This window comes from Molossus molossus, unplaced genomic scaffold (genome assembly GCF_014108415.1).
Source record: "Molossus molossus isolate mMolMol1 unplaced genomic scaffold, mMolMol1.p scaffold_m16_p_10, whole genome shotgun sequence".
In the NCBI taxonomy this organism is placed as follows: domain Eukaryota; kingdom Metazoa; phylum Chordata; class Mammalia; order Chiroptera; family Molossidae; genus Molossus; species Molossus molossus.
The window spans coordinates 16,587,569-16,607,556 of NW_023425345.1; the positions used below are offsets into that span (position 1 = coordinate 16,587,569).

Genomic DNA, 19,988 nt, shown 5'->3' on the forward strand with positions numbered 1-19,988 from the left:
GGTCACATGTCTGATCGCTAGGCCCAGGACACACCTCAGAGAACCAGAGGCTTCCCAGACTCCACCCTCCTGGCAGGGGAGGCGCGGGGAAGAAGGAGCAGTAGGACTGGGTAGAAACGAAGGGTGTATTATGAGACCAGAAGTGGTGGGGTTCAGGAGTGCGGATTCAACAGTGCCCTCCGCCTCTGGCATCTCAAATGAGTGAAGGGGAATTCCCTGCCACTAGGATTACAAGGGGTGGCGGGAAATGAGTATTTCAGTGTCACCAGATCCCAAGGCCTCAGAGATCATCCTTTGAAGGCCACGATCGATCAGGGACAGATGTGATAACAAAGGTAACTTGGAAATACTGCCTTCTGTATATTACTCACTCAGTTAGACTAGATTTCTAAGTCATGGAATTGAGGTAGGTAGATCAGAAAGACTTTGATACATTCTCTGTGGAAGCATTGGGTCTACTTTTAAAATGTGGGAAGGACCTCATTCAATAGTTTTAAAGCAGGAAAGGTTTCTGTGTTTTTTAAATAGCATTGAAGCCATGACTGTCGCTAGACCCTCGCTAACTCTCACTTCTTTATAAAGAATATGTTGGCGGTCTTTGATATGTTTATCCATGCTCATTTTTCTACTCCTTGCAACTCCCCAATCCCGTCATCCTCAGCGTGCGGCATGGTCCGTGTGGCTAGGCCGGCTCAGGGATGTGTAGGGAAGGTCGGCTTTCTGATGCTCGTGGTTGGCAGGTTGGCATGTGGGACACAAGCTCCTCTTTCCTGCGCTTTCCTGGCTGAATGTGGGCCGTGAAAGCATGTAAACTGGAGAAACAGAAATGGCAGAACGTAGGGAAACGTGGTCAGCAGACAGCTGGTAGACTTCACCAGCCATACAATACCGACGAGCCAATAAAGGGAGGCAGGAGCGCTCTGGGCTTGAGTTGACTCTGTGAGACCTCTGCCAGTTTCTTACTGGCTCTGCGACACGTTTCTGTCTTGGTTTCCTAATCAGTTTAATGAAATTAAAAGTCCCAAGCCCTTTACGCTTTTCCAGTTTTACTGAGCTATATTGACATAGAACATTGTATTCATTTGGGGTATACAACATGATGATTTGGTATGTGTATATATTGCAAAATGATCATCACAATAAGTCAACATTCATCACCTCACATAGCTGCAGATGTTGTTCCTTGTGTTGAGAACATGATCTACTCTTTTAGCAACTTTCAGATAGACGACACGGTGTTGTTCACAGTGGCCACACCATGCTGGCCGTCGTGTCCCCAGAACATACTGTCATATAACTGGAATGTGTACCTTTTGGGCACCTTCGCCCATGTCACTCCTTTCTTCAACTCTGAGGTTATTTCCAGGGAGCAGTTCAAGGTTCCCGACAAAAAGTATCTGCGGCTTATGTTGCAGTGGTTTCCATGTGTACATGGAGCTAGGTGGTCTCCTTCATTCTGTTTCTCATTTTCTCCACCTGAAAATGTCCCTCAGCCTATTTGATTATGATACTGTGAAAGTAAACAGCAATATAAGAAAATGTTCGAGTGCATAGAATCCTTAAAATTAGACTGTAACACTTGGCCCTGGCTGGTCTCCCACTTACAAAGTAGCAGCCTTGCCCTGGCTAGTTTGGCTCAGCAGTTAGAACATCAGCCTGGGGACCGAAGAGACGTGAGTTTGATTCCCAGTCAAGGGCAAGTACCTAGGTCCCAGGTTCAAGCCCCAGCCCCAGTCGGGGTCATGCAGGATGTGTCTTTCTCACATCTATGTTTCTCTCTCTCCTCCCCCCTCTCTCTCTTTCACTCTCTCTAAAAATAAATAATCAATGGAAAAATATCCTTGGGTGAGGATTAATGACAACAAAAAGAGTAACTGTGTATATTTACCAGTATAAAAAGAAAAGACACCAGACTATCTCAGTAACTATATCCCAGTGGTAGAATTTTACAGGTGATTTTTTTTTAATTTTCTTCTTCATGTATTTTCAAAATTTTCTACATGTACCCCTGTTTATAATTGGGGGAAATGTTAATTTCATGATTCTTTAATTAAATGAAATTAGCCCAAAAGAAGCTATCTCAAATGTGAACAGAAAAAGGAGGAGGAGAAGGGGAGGAAGAGAAGAGGAAGAAAGGAGAAGGAGGAGGAAGAAGAAGCAGCAGCTCTATGTATTTTGGCTAGTTGACATGTGTGCCCTGGACCAGATGGGCATCTCAGCTGAATGTCTAATATTTATGTCTAAATGCTGAAGACCTGTGATTGGGCAGTATTTATTTCTGTAAATATAATCTATCAAGACTAATTTCTGGCTTGCACTTGAGAGAACTAAGTATAGATAGAGCTAAGGAGATGTCAATGAATTCTGTGAATGTGCCCAGAATATTCTCAGTTATTTTTGCCTCAAGACGTGGGTGAAGCAAGTGGTAGACAAAGCTTACCCTGGGCCTTAAAAACAGAAAATACAAGCAGAACACATCCAAATAGAAATGTGGCTCCTTTCTGGAGACCTCACAGAGGACCCAGGGCGAAAAACTCTCTTGCCCTGGCTGGTGACTCAGTTGGTTGGAGCGTCATCCCATACACCAAAGGGTGGTAGGTGTGATTCCTGGTCAGGGCACACTCCCAGGTTGTGAGTTCAATCCCTGGTCAGGGTACATGCTACATGGAGGAAGCAACCGATCAATGTTACTCTCTCTCTCTTTCTCTCTAAAAATCAATTTTAAAAACATTTTTTTTTTAAATAAAAACACTAGTAAGAAAAGAATCCAAGTAAAAAATGGGCAGAGTACCTAAATAGACACCTCTCCAAACAGGACATAAGAATGGTCAAGAGACAAACGGAAAAATGCTCAGTGTCACTAATCATCAGAGAGATGCAAATTAAAACAACAATGAGGTATCACCTCACACCTATCAGAGTGGCCGCCATCAACAAATCATCAAACAAGTGTTGGTGAGGGTGTGAAGAAAAGGGGACTCTAGTGCACTGTTGGTGGGAATGCAGACTGATGCAACCACTATGGAAAACACTATGGTGTTTCCTCAAAAAATTAAAAATTGATCTGCCATTTGACCCAGTGCTCCCACTTCTAGGAATATATCCTAAAAAGTCTGAAACACCAATCAGGAAGAATATATGTACCCCCATGTTCATAGCAGCACTATTTACAATACCTAAGATCTGGAAACAGCCCAAATGTCCATCAGTAGACGAATGGATAAAAAAGCTGTGGTACATATACACAATGGAGTACTATGCAGCTGTAAGAAAGAAAGATCTCTTATCCTTTGAGATGACATGGAGGGACCTGGAGGGTATTTTCCTAAGTGAAACAAGCCAATCAGAGAAAGACAAATACCACATGATCTCACTTATTTGTGGAATATAATCAACAACATAGACCCAGAGACATAGAAAGGAGTAGGGTTCAGACTGACAGACCTCAGAGGAGGGGGCTAGGGAGGAGGGAAGAGATAAACCAAAGAATTTATATGCATAGATGTGTAACTAATGGACATAGACAACAATGCTGGGGCGGGGGATGGATCGGGAGAAGGGTGTCAATGAGGGAAAAATGAAAGATCTGTAACACAAATTAATTAATAATAATTTTAAAAGAAAAACACTCTCCTTTGTGTTCAGGCCCCAGCTGGTGGCATTGTCTGCCTGTGCGAGAGAACAGAAGGGAGGGAGGGACTCTGGCCATTCATAGTCACCCATACCCTTGAGGAGCAAGTCCTCTTATCTTAGACTCCTACTAGGCAGCTTCCTTTCTCACCTCCTCCAGCAAGCATTGGTGTACACCTAAGCCCTCGAGATGCAGAGTCCAATGAAACTGGAGCCCTCGGGGAGCTCAGTCAGCTGGGAGGACCCATAGAGAGGAGTCTCCGTCAGTCTGGCGCAGTCACAGAGCTGTGCCCGAGGTGCTGCGGAGCCACCTGAGGAGGGGCAGCTGGCTGAGGGTGGGGGCGGGGAGAGGGATCCGAGAAGGCTCTAGAGCCTCTATGCCCTGGGTGAGTCTTCGAGGATGATCAGGAACTCACCAGGCAAAGGTGAGAGATGGGGAAAAGGTGTGTTGCCAAAAACAAGAGCCATTTTAGAATAGGCAAGATACTTGGCCATTTGCAATAGTTTTGGGGGGGCGGGTGCAACAGGGACATCCTCTGAGAGGAACGGATTGCACCTGTGAGCCCTGGCTGGTGCTGAGCCCGTGGCCTGGCCCGTGTGAGGCGCTGCTATGTGACACGGTACCCGGTGTGCAGCCATCTCTAAACTGCACCCCGGGTTGGCTGGGGGAGAAACGGACAACAGCTTCTAGCAGAGAGTCCTGGAGCTCCCAGGGGACCCCCTCAGGGCCGTCTCCTCCGGGCAGTGATGGGTGCCTTAGGCAGGTAGCCCGGGTGCCTCGGCCCGTGCAGGTGATCCACACGTGGTCTGTAGTCACCAGCACCGGGTCGCAAACCTCTGAGGTGCTCAGGACGCCGCTGGCTTCTCCACCTCCCCGGCGTCTCCCCGCGCAGACACGGCTCCTGCCTTGAGTGTCTGTGCCTATGCCCCGTCAGGCGTGGGGAGGGGCAGCCTCTTCCGACCCCCAAGGCTGAAGAAGAGCCAGGTCTGGGCCCGTAGCTTTCCGAGGCTGTGGAGCTAACACACTGTCTGTTCCTGCAAGTCCAGGTCTTTTCCATCCAGCAGAAAGTGCCAGCAGACAGGTCAGAGTTCTGCTCCTAAGCAGCAGCGCCCCGCGTGGGCCGGGGTGCCCTTTCCCTGGGGTCCCCTCGCCGCCCAGCGCACTTCTCTTTCTGTCATTTCACCAGACGACCTGGAGGCTTGGGTCTGAGGTGCCTTCCCAGCCGTTTGGGCGGAAATGGGTGAAATGAAGTGAGCTCTCTCTTGCACGTCCTGGGAACAAAGGACACCGTTCGGGCCGGGCCTCCCTCCGCAAAGGAGTTAAGAGGCTGCACAAATAGGTATGAAAAACCTGCAAATTACAGACACACATCGGAATTAGGGAAAATACAGACTAAAGGGAAAATCAACACCCAGGAAAAATTTTAACACCGACATACAGACCACAGAGAGTTCTACGTCCTTATTAAAGCTGCACCCCAAATTTGACTCTCAGCTTCCTGGAGGTCAAGGCCAATAGGGAAATACAATCATTACATGTTTTATTTATATATTTATTAATCCTCACCTGAGGGTATTTTTCCATTGATTTTGAGGTGGAGTGGAAGGAGGGAGGGAGAGAGAGAGAAACATCGATGTGAGAGAGACACATTGATTGGTCGCCTCCCACACGTGCCCCAGCTGGGACCGAGGATTGAACCTGCAACCCAGGTATGTGCCCTTGACTGAGAATCAAACCTGAGACCCTTTATTGCTCGGACCAGTGCTCTAACCCCTGCCAAACAGGCCAGGCCATGCTCAGTATTTTGTTGAGTGTTCCCCATCCCTCAGAAAACAAAACTTCAGGGAGGCTGAAGGAAATTTTTGTCCTGGGTCTCCATGAGGGGACGTTGTCCTAACCAACCGTCACTAAATGCGGTGGTGAATCTCCCAAACACTGGACGGTTCTTGAGAGGGTCCTTCAGTGAACGTGGGGGGCTGAACACCAGCAGACTTCGGAAAGCAATAAGGCAGAAGAGCCCCATGGCACAAAACACTGGCTGGTCTGAAGTCAGATCTGGGTTTGAATCCTGGCTCCACCCCTTATGAGCCGGGTGAACTTGTGAACTTGGCCGAGCTAATCAGTCTCACTGATCCTGAGCTTCTCCCTCATAAAACAGGGATGATAATCCCTCCTCTGCTAAGTGGTTGTGAGGGTTAGGTCATCACCTCAGGCACGTAGCTGGTCCCTGGGATGTGCTGAGCAGAGGCCTGGGCTCGTTGCTGCTCCTGCTGCTCCCGTCCCTGGAGAGGAAGCGAATGTGGTCAGGCGCACAGGTGGTCTGGCCTGGCGCAGGGATCGGGCCTCGAGCAGCTCCAGGGGTGGACTGACTGCACGCCCCTAAATTCCTGTCCACAGACAGCATTTTCCATCCGGGCTTGAGAGGAATTGTACAGTAGACGGTTCGATGTTTGCTGGTACCTGGAGTTTCAGGTGAACGAAGAGCTGGATTAGGCTGGGGAAGGCAGGAGGGGCAAGAGCAGGAAGGAGAGGTCAGTGGGGAAAGGGGGACATCTGTAATACTTTCAACAATGAAAAAATATGAAAGGGAAGGAAAGGAAGGAAGAGAGGGAGGAAGGGAAGAAGGAAGGAAGGAAGGAAGGAGAGAGAGAGAGAGAGAGAGAGAGGAAAGAAAGAAAGAGTTGGGTGTCCTCAAATTCAGCAGAGCGGATGTTGGCATTGACACCCAGCATGAAAACGGAAGCTCCTAGACCAGACTGGGCTGAGCAGGCGCCAGCGGGCGGTCCTGGAGCTGTGCCTCGGGCCACCTGCAAACAGGGCCTGGATCTTGCCTGGAAGACTGTTCCCAGCCCTGCAGGGGGAGACTCTCAGAACCCCAAGGGGACAGATGAAGAACAACGAAGGTTCTTTTGAGCTAGATTTTCTCTTGCTTTTAATTATCAAAATAAAAACGCTTATTTTTTATAATATGATTATTATTCATCTTCACGTGAGTCAAGTTCAAAATATACAAAGAAGTATGAAAAGAGAGGAGTCACCCAGGGTCCCAGCACTTGGTGATAATAACCACTGGTGACATTTTGACATATTATAGCTCTGTTTTCTATGTACATAGACAGATCCCACCTATGTTTGCATGTATACATATATTTTTACTTACGACTCAGTTTGCATTTTGAATGGCTGCCCAGTGTTCCACTGAGAGGCGGTCTAGAGAACTCCATCAGTCCCTGATTAATGAGAACGAATATTCTTGCAAATGTGCCATTGAACCCTTGAGCCAGAATAATCTGCAAACCAGGAGTTTCCAACACATAAAAATCCTAGTGATGCACCAGTTAATATCAATTAATTACCCGGTGGTCAGAGCTGTGCCTGGGGGACAGAGTTCCCACGCTCCCTGCTGCAGTTTTTCTACCACCACCTCCACGCCGTGAGTCAGACGTGGGAGGGCAGCGGCGTCTCCTGGCCTCTCCATCCGCCTCCCCGGCCCATATCGGTCAGTGAGCACTTCCGGGCACTCACAACAGGCCAGGCCGCGGGGACGTGGCCCGGACACAAGGCAGCAGCTCGGCCCACATCCCGGTGACCTTCAGCTGCAGTCCTGGCTGCCTTCAGGGGCCCACAGTAAACACAAGCTGCCTACACAGTCTCCAGTTTGCATAACAAAAACAAGGTTGGGTCCCTGGATCGCAATCAAGATCTGTCCTTAAAATTGTAGGGTCCCTCAGCTTCCTCCAATGGAGCAATTCTTAGTCCACCCATTGTAATCTCTGGTGGGGAGAGGGAAGGTCAGGGCTTCGAAGGGCAATTGTCCCCCCTGAGCTGTGACTGCCTGCCTGCACCCTAAGGAGCCTGTGCGGGAGACAGTGTTGCCTGCATCCCTCCCGTCATCCTCACATGACTGACAGGGCCGCCTGGGGTGCGAATCCAGTGCTGGTGGTTCTTGTCCAGTTGCAAAGGACACCCTTTCTGGAGACGGTGTCTCCACTGTCCCGACATGAGTCCCCGGCAAAGGGCACAGCTTATAGACACCCTCACCCCGACAGAAACGCATCGGTCACCCTGGAGCTTCTGTAGTTAATGTTTTCAAGTTGTGTGTGTGTGTGTGTGTGTGTGTGTGTGTGTTTTAACAGTTTGCAGAAGTCTCATTTTAAGTATGGGTCTAAGGTGTAGTGGCCAAGATCCTGGAACACCTGGACTCTGGGTACTGGCTTCATGAGCAAGTTATTTAACCTTTCTGAGCTGAATTAGCTCACAGGCAAAACAGGAATAAGAATAGCCCCATGGCACGGAGTTGTCGAGATTAAACGAGAGCCCGTGTAGAGCACAGTAAATAATGAATGTCGGCTGGGACTGTCATTAGGAAACTGTTGTTCCGAGCGATTCCCAAAATGGTGCAGTGAGGTGGGTGCTGCATGTTGTTATCCCTGTTTTCAGAGAAGAAAACCGAGGCTCAGAGCATGCTCTTCCCAGTGATCACCGCACACCTGCACCAGCCACCCACGCACCAAACACGCACCTGGGCCTCCTCATTTCATTGGTGGTAGAAGATACGTAAGGCAGTTGCCATAATAAGGGAGATTCTAGAAAAAGACTCATGCTGGAAAGGCCAGGCAGGAATTTCCCAGTGGTTGAGGAGGGGCGGAGGGGCCGAGGGGCAGAGGGGCGGAGGGGCGGAGGGGCGGAGGGGCGGAGGGGCGGAGGGGCGGAGGGGCGGAGGGGCGGAGGGGCGGAGGGGCGGAGGGGCGGAGGGGCGGAGGGGCGGGGCAGAGACAGCCGCAGCTCAGCATCGAGAGAGGTGAGGTCGGTGGGTTTGAATTTACACCCAAGGGAGGAAGTAACTAGAAATGAGAGGGTGATGATGCCGCCTGAGAAGCACATCCCCGCTCTGGGGCTTGTGGCCTGTGACAGGTTGGGTCAAGGCGCCAGCCGCTCTCCGCAGCCAGGGCTGGAGCAGCGTCTCCGGGACCGGCCTCCTGCCACTGCACGAAGCCATCCCAGCTCTGAGACCCGCGGTTCCTCCTCCCTCGGCCTGCTTTAGGATTGCATGGTGTTCCAGTGACCTGCGGTTCTTTACCACCACCCCAAAGCCTGGCGGCATTGAACAACGCCCATGTATTCTGTTTAGTTCTGAGTCAGGCATCTGGACAGACCCCGGCGGTCTGCTCCCCTCTGCCCGGCGACACCAGGGCCTCCGCGGGGTGGCCGAGGTGGTTGCAGATACTGGGACAGCTCGATGGGGCACCTGTCTGAGCCTGGGGTCCTCTCCATGTGGGTCTCCTGCTGCTTGAACGTCCAGGGTGACTCCTTCCCTCCGTATGTGGAGCCTGGGCCGGGGTGGCTGCTGCTGCTCCCCGGGTGGCCAGCTGGGACATCCCCGTGGCGTGGTGGTCTCAGACCTTGTACCTGTGGCCAGCTGCCCTCAGAGCAGGTGTCCCGGAGACTCAGGTGAAAGCGGCCAGGCTCCCTGCAGTCTTATCTCAGAAGTCCCAGCATGTCATTGCTGCCGCGTTCTGCCCTCAGCGTCAGAAAAGTCTCCAGATCCAAGGAGGGGGGCGCAGATGCGCCCTCTCAGCAGGGAGCACGGCGGGTTGGAGACAAGCGAGGAGCCTTAAGAACATGGGCCTTGAGTCACACGTATAGGTTCGTACCACAGCTCTGCAACCTCGCCCTGTGACATCAGTCAGGGTGTTAACCTCTCTGAGCCTCGTCTCCTTGTCTGTAAGAGGGTAGTGATACTGTACTGCAGATGGTTGTGTGCGACGTCACCGAGGTCAGTTTGGTGCCGTGCGCCATGCCTGACACCCGCTGGGCCCTCCTGCGTAGCAGGTCTGCTGCCTGTAGTGCTGACTGGGCGGTCTTGCTGTACTTTGTCTGGCTTGTCACTTTGCTGTTCACTCACTCGGCAGCATCGACTGGGTGCCGGCAGGGCGGCACAGCCTCAGGCTCTGGCCCCCCATGGTGGCAAGGACAACACCCTGAGAGCAGAGGCCAGCGGGCTTTCAGGCTCCCTCAGTGGCGCCACAGGGCTGGTCAGTGGCCGGCAGCATCGCTGGGGGGAGGAGCCTGGCTTGAAGGAGGAGGCAAGGGTTGTGACCTAAGCCTCTCTGCTATTTCAGTATTATCTTTGGCCTCATCCCAGTAGAGTCTCCTACGATAACTTTCTCCCCATTTTAAAGAGTGGGGCTGTTCCAGGCTGTGTCCCAGGTCCCATCCAACCAGTGTGTCCCCCCCAGGGCCCAGTGCATTGGTGGCACAGCACTGAGCGTGCAGCCAGCTGCTCTGCCGGCTCCCACGGGTCCTGCCTGACTCCCAGGGTCGATACCTCCAACACAGAGGAGACAGTGTCCAGTTCTCTACTAGACACAAGCATAAAAGAACTATGCAGAGAGTCCTAAAGTAAGATAGAAAGCAAGCAGGCCAGGGGGACGCAGGCCCCACCGGGAGAGGCTGTTTGGCAGGAATCCTCGGCCCCACCTCTGGTCTCTGCATCGTATTTGAGCGGCTTCCTGACACCAGGAACTAATGAAAAATGAAGGGGCGGAGCTTCTTACCCAGAACTGTTCAAAACCTTTGCAATTCCCGTAGCAGTCATGTGGAAAATCTGACTTGCTCACACGCGCATCCTTGACTTTCAATTGAAGACACTGGAGCTTTAAGTGAATCGCACTTTGAGGAACTTGCTTTCAGGTTAACAGTAAAGGAATTCACGCCCAGGAAGCTCCCTTGTTGCAGCATCTACCCGCTGGCGTGGAGACACTGAATCGCCGTCTCTCTCTTAGTCCAGTTGCCCACCCGGAACACAGATATCTGCTACGTGACCCTTACGGATGGACATCAGCCCTCTCCAGGGTAGGTGACCAAGACCAAGAGCCCGGCTTCGCGCGGAGCCTGCGGACGTCAGCAGCCCTGGCCCCTCTCAGAGAGGACCCGTTGCAGAGCAGGCGCAGACCTGAGGGCCGACGTGGGCAGTCGGGGCTCAGCCCTCTGTGCGGTGATGGCCAGAGCTACCTGAGCCCTCCTCCGCGACCATGTCGGCGCCGGACTAATGCACAGTCTGACGCAGCGTGCAGGCGAACGGGCTCGGTGTTCGTTGAGGACGTGCCTGGCTGGCTGTGGGAGATTCACTGTCTGCAAGAAGCACACACCTGTCATGTGGAGCCGTCATTGTCAACAAGTAGCTCACAGGAGAAGACAGCCTTTGTCAGACCAGCGCTCATGCTCACAGGTGTCTTCCCCATTTGGGTCTAAGACCGTGTCGTCTGGCATTGATCGGAAATCTGGCCAATCCAGAAACCCACGGGCCCTTCCACGTGGCCTCCGAAAGCCAGCCTGCATCTCCCACTGCATCCCCATCAGGGGGACCAGCCCCGGTTCTCCTGAGGATTGTGGGAACTAAGCTATTCCATGTGCTTGACTGGGGTGTACAGGGGGGGGGGGCCTAGATCACACGATCAGAATGCTCTTTCTGTGGTTTTGAAAAACTGGACAGTCTGCATTCCCACCAGCAATGTACTAGGGTCCCCTTTTCTCCACACCCTCGCCAGCACTTGCTGTTTGAGGATTGGTTGATGGCGGCCATTCTGGCAGGTGTGAGGTGATGCCCCATAGCCATTTTAATTTGCATCTCTCTGATGATTAGTGATGTTGAGCATTTTTTCATATGTCTCTTGGCCATATGTATGTCTTGTTTGGAGAGGTGTCTATTCAGGTCCTCTGCCCATTTTTTAATTGGATTGTTTGTCTTCCCTTTGTTGAGCTTTATGAGTACTTTATATATTTTGGATATTAACCCCTCATCCAACGTATCATTGGCAAATATATTCTCCCAAAGAGTGGGTTCCCTTAAGCTGTGGTACATATACACAATGGAATACTATGCAGCTGTAAGAAAGAGAGATCTCTTACCCTTTGAGACAATATGGAGGGATCTGCAGAGTATTATGCTGAGTGAAATAAGCCAGTCAGAGAAAGACAAGTATCACATGATCTCACTAATTTATGGAGTATAATGAACAAAATAAGCTGGTGGTCAAAATAGATCCAGAGACATGGAAGTAGGGAACAGACTAACAAACCTCAGACGGACAGGGGATAGGGGCCAGGGTGGGAAGAGATAAACCAAAAAACATAAATACACAACCAATGGACACAGACATCAGGGGTGGGAGTGGGGAGGAGAGGGTCGGGGCGGGTGGAGAGGGGACATCTGTAATACTTTCAACAATAAAGATTAAAAATAATAATAAATTAGTTTATAAAAATAAATTCACATATAATTATATATGTATATATAAAACGAAAGAAAGAAAAACTATGGACAGACATTCCAGGGACATTCGTCAGAGTGAGAACTTGGGACAGACCACACCTACTCTGACCAACAGGCACCCACTTTGAATGTGCCACACGTGACCTTGGGGTTGCGGTCGAGACCCTGCCTCTTTGGGGTCAGACAGTGTTGTGCTTTCTCAGTGAGAGAAGACAGAGGGGACTATTCGCAGAAGAGGTCTGGAGAAGGGACAGGAGAGCTTGCGGGGGTGACTGAAGGTGGGAGCAAAGCACCCCCGGCTGCCAGGCACTGGGCCTGACCCAATCTGCTGTCTCCTGCTGACCGGGTGGTAACATACGAGTGGACCCACCGGAGAGCAAGCGTGTGGAGAAACAGGCGGGTGATCGGCGCTGCTCCCTGGCTCTGTGGTGACTGTGAGCCACCAGCATGGCCAATGCCTCTCCCCTCCCCCTAAATTAGATTCTGATTGTTTCAGAGATGTTCACTGAAGCACAGATGTTTGAGGTAAAAAGACCCAAACTTCTGAGGAACATCTGCAGAGTGTGCGGGATTGTCACACGCAGGGCGGAGGTCCTCTCGGGCTCAGCATCCAGCCAGAGTAACCCCTTCCCTTCCGCGGCCTGGGGAGCAACCAGCTGCCCATCGGGGCTCTGACTGGAGTGGGCCCTGGGCCGGGGCAGAGGCCCTGCCCCGTGGGCGGAGTGGGGGTAGGCCCCGAGCTTAGCAGGCAGGTGCCGGGCATCAGTGACCAGTGCCTCGTATGGACCCGAAGCTGGTCTGGAGGGTCCTTCAGTTCACAGATTTGCAGACTCACCAGCACGTCCTTCCAGGTCCTCGCGGGTTCACCCCCACGGTCCCTCAGCCGCTGGCCGCCTCGATCTGCAGTGTGTCGTAGCAAACGCTCTCGTCTCTCTTGCAGAATTTAGCCTACGAAATCATCCTGACCCTGGGCCAGGCATTTGAAGTCGCTTACCAGCTCGCACTCCAAGCAAGGAAAGGGGGCCATTCCTCCACGCTCCCAGAAAGCTTCGAAAACAAACCCTCCAAGCCCATCCCCAAGCCCCGCGTCAGCATCCGCAAGTCGGTGGTAAGTAGACAAGACGCAGATGCTCTGCAAACCTTGGCAGGGAGAGCAAGGGGGCTGCTCGCGGCCCGTGCGGGGTGCAGGTGCCTTGTGGGTGCTGGCGAGAACCCAGGGCCTGCCCTTCGTCCTCCCCTTGGCCTCCTCCCCGCACCTGTCTGCCATCCTCCTAACCCAGTTCCTGGAAAGTAGAGGAGACCATCTGCCTGACCTGAAGGCTCCCGAAAAAATTCCACCTTCTCTGTGTCCTCTGGCAGCCGCGAGGGGCCTGGGCACTGGTGCTGTTCTTGGTGACTCTTTCCCGAAGGCCCCGCGCCGTCCACCCAGGGCAGTGCCTCCCTCGAGCCCCTGGCCTGTGGGGAGGTTGCAGACGTTCACGGTGAAGGGGTCTGTCCCCAGGGGAAGCTAGACGCGCAGGCCGTGGGCAGCGTGGCGAAGTGCCCGGTGGGTCAGGGGGGCCTAGGCCGCTGGCCCTGCGCTTCCCCCAGCTGAAAACCCCCGCAGAGCCGGGACTCCGCCAAAGGTGCGTCCCCTCTGCCTTCCTCCAGGAATGTCCTCCCCTGCCCTCCCACGAGCTCTGCAGACAGCCTGTCCTAACAGACTTTCATGACTTCAGAGTGGCCTCCTCTGGGAGCAGCAATACCCAGAAGCGGGGATGCTCCCAACCAGCTTCTGCTCCGTATGGCGTCCTGGAAACACTGGACTCGGGGCGGGCGTGGCACGGCCTGGACTCCCACCTGTAACCCTCTCCTCCCACCTGTAACCCTCTCCTCCCACCAGCCCTCCCCCGGCCATGGGGGACGTGTAGGGATTTCAATGTTTGTGACCTTGTGGCTTCTTGTTGACAACCTTCTCTTTGGCCTCTGCTCCTGTCACCGTTCTTGGCACGTGAATGTCCGTAGACGGTCCTGGCTGTGCCTGGGACTCTGTTCCTCGCCCGCTCACCTATGGGATCCCTCCTCCCCCTCCTCACCCATCATCACCAGTGACTGTGTGAGCTCCCACGCCCTGGGCCTCCAGCACGGCCCCTCCCAGCCCCAGGCTCCCCGTCCTGACACCCCGGAACTCCAGGCTCGGAAGGTGTCTTCTGCAGTACTTAGCAGACACCTGAGACTGTGTGCAGAAAGGAATGGGTGGTCTTCCCCGCAAGGCAGCTTCTCTCTCCATCCTTCCCAGCTCAGTCAACCACACAGCCACTCACCGTGGTGCTCAAGCCACAGGGAAGCCGTCCTTGCTCCCTGGCTTCCCCTGGCCCCTGCGTCCAACCATGAGCACCTGCGTCCACGCAGCCTCTAGACGTGTCTCAGCCATCCTCTCTCTCCTTTCTCTGTCACTCTTCTCATCCAGGGGCGGTCCCAGCGCTGCTCCTCTCCAAACTCTGGCGGTACCCCTGATAACCACTGCCCCCTCCACAGCACCCAGGATCACCTTCAGACAGAGATCAGTCATGACACCACTGCCCCCACCCGCTGCGGCCTGATTCCTGCTGCGCTCCCGTCCCCGGGGAGGCCAAGCTCACTCCTACTGAGGCCTTAGCCCACCTGTTCCCCACCCCTGGCATAGTGGCCCCCGATTTCTGCATGGCTGACTCCGTCATTCAGGTCTCAGCTACCTGAGGGGGCTCTTTCTGGGCCACGCTCGTCACACGCATGCGTATCACCTGCTTTTAATTCTGTGTAGCATTTATAAATGGAGATTTATTGTCTATCTTCCCACACAAGAAACATGAGTTAAATATCCAGGAATTTTCAGGATCCTTTTGTGATTTTTCTTAGACTATCCGATTCATTCTCGTGTGGGTCAGGTTAATCTGTCCATGGAGGCGCCTCCATCTAACGTCACCGTGGCCCCCAGACTCTGCGGGCAGAGCACGGAGAGCTGGGACCCCCTGTGGGCCCGTAGGAATCCCCCCGGAGGCCTCACTGAGATGTGAACACATGCGGTGATAGTACTGATATCAGTGCCCCCCAGCAGGTGTGCCCCGTGGGCCCGGCCCTCCACCCCAGCCGTTTATCATTGAGAAACATTTCGTGATTCCTGAGAATATGTGAAATGCTCCCCACAGCCTGTGGAGATACAACCGAATCATGTTGGCAGGGGCATGGGCACGGAGGCTCCGGCAGGTTCCGATCCTCACAGTGCAGACGTGGGGAGGCCTCCTCGCCCTCCCTGCCCAGGGCTCCCGAGCAGAGCTGGGGCCGCAGCCTGGGGCCCCCATGGGGACCCCAAGGATGAGGCGGTGCTTGGGGAAGAGCTGGCCCAGGGCCCTCCTGAGAACTCTGGCTGTGCATGCACAGGGGCTAGCCTGGTTGACCTGCTCAGCTCGACTTGGTGCGAGGCCCAGCATGACCTAGGCCTGCTCACCCCTCCCCTCAGGTGTCTGCCCTCCCGCCCCCTCAGTGAATTGTGGACAAGCCCTGAATGGCCACTTCCCCTCCCCTCGGGGACTTGGCACAAGCGGTCCCCTCGCCCCGCCTTGGCCAGGCGAACTCCTTCAGCTCTCTGTGTGCACATATCTCCTTCTTCTCACGTTACCTGTTCAACAAGTGTTTCTCACGTGCCCGCTGTTCACTGGGTGCCGGCCTGTCTCAGTCGGGGCGACACAGCAGAGAACAGGACAAGCCCGCCTCCCTGTGAGCGGACAGACAGACGTGACGTGTGTGTGGCGTCAGGGTTACACAGAAGAATCAGGGCGGGAAAGCAGGGGCACCGGTGTGTGTGGGCACACAGGTGGGGGTGACGTCTCAGCTGCACCTGAGTGCAGGGGGCAGAAAGCATGCAGGGGTCTGGGGAAGAGCGTCCCTCAGCGCAGACAGGCCAGCCGAGCCGTGCCCTGGGCTCAGGGGCCAGGGTGGCTGGAGTGGAGAAATGTAGGCAGGCAGGGCCACCATAGGTCACCTTGAGGACTTTGGATTTATTGTGATGAAAACCGTAGGAGGCTTGAGAATCAGGGAGTGGCATCACCTGGCTCACCACCTCCTGGAGGTCCCTCTGGCTCCCTGAGGTGGGTGGGTGGCTTCCCTGCATGCCCACGGAGCCCCTCCCTGTCCCTCCCACCTGACTTCTCAGTGCTGTTCTGTGCCTGCTCCCCATCCTGCTCCCCATCCTGCTCCCATCCCGGAGCCTTCAAGAGCAAGGGCGTGTCTCGTTCCCGGCCCTCCCAGTGCCCTGCACACGGTGCACCTGCAGCCAATGTGATCCAAAGGGCAGATGAGTGATCCCACCCAACACCCGAGGTGCCAGGGCGGAGCGCGTGCTCGCTCCCGTCCGGGTACCGCATAACAGGCACCAGCCTTTCTCTTTTAAAGCAGATCGACCCATCTGAGCAAAAGACTCTGGCCAATCTGCCGTGGATTGTGGAGCCGGGGCAAGAAGCCAAGAGGGGAATTAATACCAAGTATGAGACCACGATTTTCTGATACTCACCGTCCTCCCGCCCGCGTGGTGCCTTGCCCGCCGAGCCGTCCGGAGCAGGCTTTCCTTCCCGCCTCCGTTCCCACCCAGCCCAGGAGGGAGACTGCTGTTTGTGTGGCCTTGTCACAGGCGAAGGGCCACTGGCCGTTCCTGGGGACGTTCTTTCTGCACCGGTGACAGAAAGTGCAGCCGAGACTTTGCAGACGTCAGCCCAAGAGGCACGAGCTGAGATTTTCGCTGACTCCTGACTCCCCTCCCTGTCACCACCCAAGGTATTTCTAACAATGTAGCCCCAACACTTGCTTTACTGTAGTTGGGGATAACACCTTAAAAAAAAAAACAAAGTACAGGGGATCTCTAATACTGCCTAAAAGTATAAAAATCTTGGGTTTTTAACTGTCAGCAGTTTTAAAGGTAGAATCAGAACAGAACAACCCCATGAAACATCTGTAAAATCATTCTATCACTGAGTATCATTTCACGCAAAAGCCACCCCCGTGGTGGCCAGGAAATCCTTTCTCCCAATTTCTATATTTGTGGTTTTTTTATGTAATCAACTATGTCGGGTACAGAAAACCTTCACATCTACGGACTGATTCTAAATTTACAAATGATTTGAAACAGGAATTTATTATGCACAGAAAAACGTGTCTTGTATTAAATATTTTTACTAAAAGAATGTTTCATTAATGCATTGATAAGACAATTAGGCTAGTTGTGAGGGATATTTCCCATTTCATTTCAAATAACTAAAATTTCTACTGCGACTACCCAGAGAGCAGGCTCGGGCGAGGGGTCCTGAGGACCCCCCGGGCAGCAGATTCGAAAGCAGAGGAGCGTCCAACCCCGAGTGCTGACGCAGCCGTATGCCTGCAAAGACGGTTTTTTAAATCTTCACAGTGTTTTAAAAAACATGTTAAAAAAAAAATCTAGGGCTCCTGCTGTCAAGATTTCTGTCATGGAAACCTTGTTTGAGAAAGGTGTTAATAAAATTCTATTGCAAAAATTTGTTTTCTAGAAAAAAAATAAATACAAAAAAAAAAAGAGAGAGAGAGAGAGATTCCAAAGTAATAAACTCTTTTCTTGAAACAGAAAAATAAATAAATGTTTGCTTACTATTTGATTAAATAAAATTTACTTACATTTCATTAAGCTATTTTAATTTTTTAATGTCTCTGTGGAGTATTTGTATGATAAATACCATAATGTATATTTATGTAGAATCAAATTATATAAACAGTACCAATATCATTATAGAAAAAATAACATTTTAATGTATATCGTTCTAACTGATCATATTGTGAATCATTTTGAAGTTCATTATAGCGATATTGATAAATTGTGGGATTGTCTTAATGTTGTTGTGTTTTTTTTTTTAAATTAACCAATATTATTTTAAACCTGAGATTATCAGTTACTTTCATCAGTTGGTGAGTTTTGGAAGATAACTAAATTTTATTTCAAACTGACAAATGTATATGGTTTTAGTTCAGTGTGGAAGAATTTTAATACAATATTAAATTACTTGAACTGAACAGTTCCTTGTACATATTTTGCCTATTCACTGTTGATATGTATGTAGTAAATGGAGAGTAAAATAACACATATATGGTACCAAAAGGAAATTGTATAGGAGCAAAGTGAATAGTAGCTTTGCTGAACCAGAAACATATGTGTAAATATGCTTGGGCTTCCAGTTATAAATTTTGTAATTTTTGTCATTATTTATATCCTATAAAAAAAGCACACAAAATAAAGAAGAAATTGTACAGCCCTGGTGCTTAGCATTGTTCTGTGAGGAGCTTGCTTCCATCCAGGACTGGAACCCAAGGACCAGCCCTCTCCACACTCATAGCTAAAGGGAGCTTTGAATGGGCAAAATGATTGAGAAAATCTGCTCATTTCCAAGTTCAAAGGGTCTGAGAAAGATATTGTGGCCCTGAAACCTCGAGTTTCAGCCAAGACGCCCCCAGTGTCTTTGTTGGAATAGTGAAGTGGGTGTGAGGAGGAACTGCCAAGACAGAAATGTCTGAAAGAGAAGGACCACGCCGGGCCACTTGTCCAGGCTCCCGCAGACGGCAGGGTGGGTACAACACCGCGTGTGGGCCTGCGCTCAGGCTGCCGTGACAAAATACCGTAGGCTGACAGGCTTAAGCAACACATTCGTCCCTCACGGTTCTGCAGGCTGGAAAGCCCAAGGTCCAGTTCAAGCCGGCAAAGTGGTTTTCCTCGGACGGGCTTTTCTCTGGGCTTGTGGGCGGCCGCTGCTATGCTGTGCTCACATGACCTCTTCGTCGTGTGCGTGAGCCCCGTGGGGGAGCCCCAGGCTTTCTGGAGCATCATGATGGCCCTACCCTATGACCCCATCTAACCCATCTCACTGGAGGATTACGGCTTCAACATATGAATTTTGAGGGGACACCAACATTCCATAACGACATTCACCAGGCTTTTCATTTTTCTTAAAACACCTGCACCAGCTGTGAACTGAGTGATAACAGGGCCAGGTCAGAGACCTACTAGGAAGACCGGTGATTCACATTCCATATCCTGAGGCTTCCAGATCCCCCTGCTGCTGGACCCGAGTCTGTCACTCTGCAAAACACACACCAAAGCAATCTCGGGGTGCTCCCGGCCCGACATGCCGAGGCCCAGGGCTTTGAACCCCAAAGAGCTAAAACCATCCTGTGGGGGGGGCGGACATTCACAGAGGCAGAAGGGCCGCTTTCCTGAAGGAAGGTTTGGGCTGGAAATACAGATGATGATGCTTTAACCACTTGGCCCCTTATCTTTGCCAACCACCCAAAGGTCACAAATCCTCTTATGTGTTATCTCTGTGGACCAAATGCTTATTTTCATCGGTGATGGTCCCAGCACATAGTAGATGGCACACTCCAATTAGGATAATGTAAGAGTTTAATGAATAAAATACTTGCACAGGTGTTGGCAGCCCACAGGGTGACGGTGAGGAGAGCAGGGCTGGTGAGGGCCTGCAGGGCAGTAGGAAAGGAGGGGCTGCCAGACGGGCGGAGGGACTTCCAGGCACAGGGGCCTGCGCAAGGGAGCCAGGGATAAAAATACCCCGATCTCACTTTCTACCTTCCGTTCTGCATTACCTGAACCCACAGAAGCCAGAGGGCACGGAGCCCACTGAGAGGGTGTCCACAAGGCAGCCTCGTCACCAGTCAGAGCCGGGACCGGGAGGAGCGGATCTGAGCAGCAGGCAGAGGGAGGGAAGCCAGCCCGCATGTTGAAAAAGGGATTTGCAGCTAGTTTTCTTGAAGGAGAAATTTGACAAGTTGGTCATTGCAATACCCATGGTGGTAGGGATCCTTAAATGCTAACATTATTCCAAAAAGAACTTCAGTTTAACTACTCCATTCCATTTTTCTTCTTAAATTATATTCTATGATAAATTTGGGTAAATGAGCCCTATGAAAATTATCCCTCATTAGTTCATGAATAAGTCATGGAAGTGATTTTTCTCAAGATGTACCAGGTTTTTTGTTGGAATACTTGGGAATATTGCGGGTGCATAAAATGTCTGGGAGTGATAGGGCAGAAAG

The 19,988-nt window shown here is 51.9% G+C and overlaps 1 protein-coding gene across 24 annotated transcripts in view; it reads left to right on the forward strand.

Annotated features, from left to right (window-relative positions):
- The window catches only part of ANKS1B (ankyrin repeat and sterile alpha motif domain containing 1B), a 917,777-nt gene extending 899,582 nt beyond the window's left edge, over nt 1-18,195 (forward strand). For 11 of the 24 annotated variants that reach the window (XM_036250945.1, XM_036250947.1, XM_036250949.1 and 8 more), the window contains 2 exons: nt 12,847-13,014; nt 16,317-18,195. In XM_036250945.1, coding sequence (XP_036106838.1) covers nt 12,847-13,014; nt 16,317-16,427 — 279 coding nt within the window. In that variant the 3' untranslated portion in view covers nt 16,428-18,195. Of the gene's footprint in view, nt 1-12,846; nt 13,015-16,300 lie in introns of all 24 variants that reach the window. The other 13 variants (XM_036250946.1, XM_036250948.1, XM_036250954.1 and 10 more) reach the window with 3 other exon arrangements.
- Nucleotides 18,196-19,988: the final 1,793 nt, after the last annotated feature.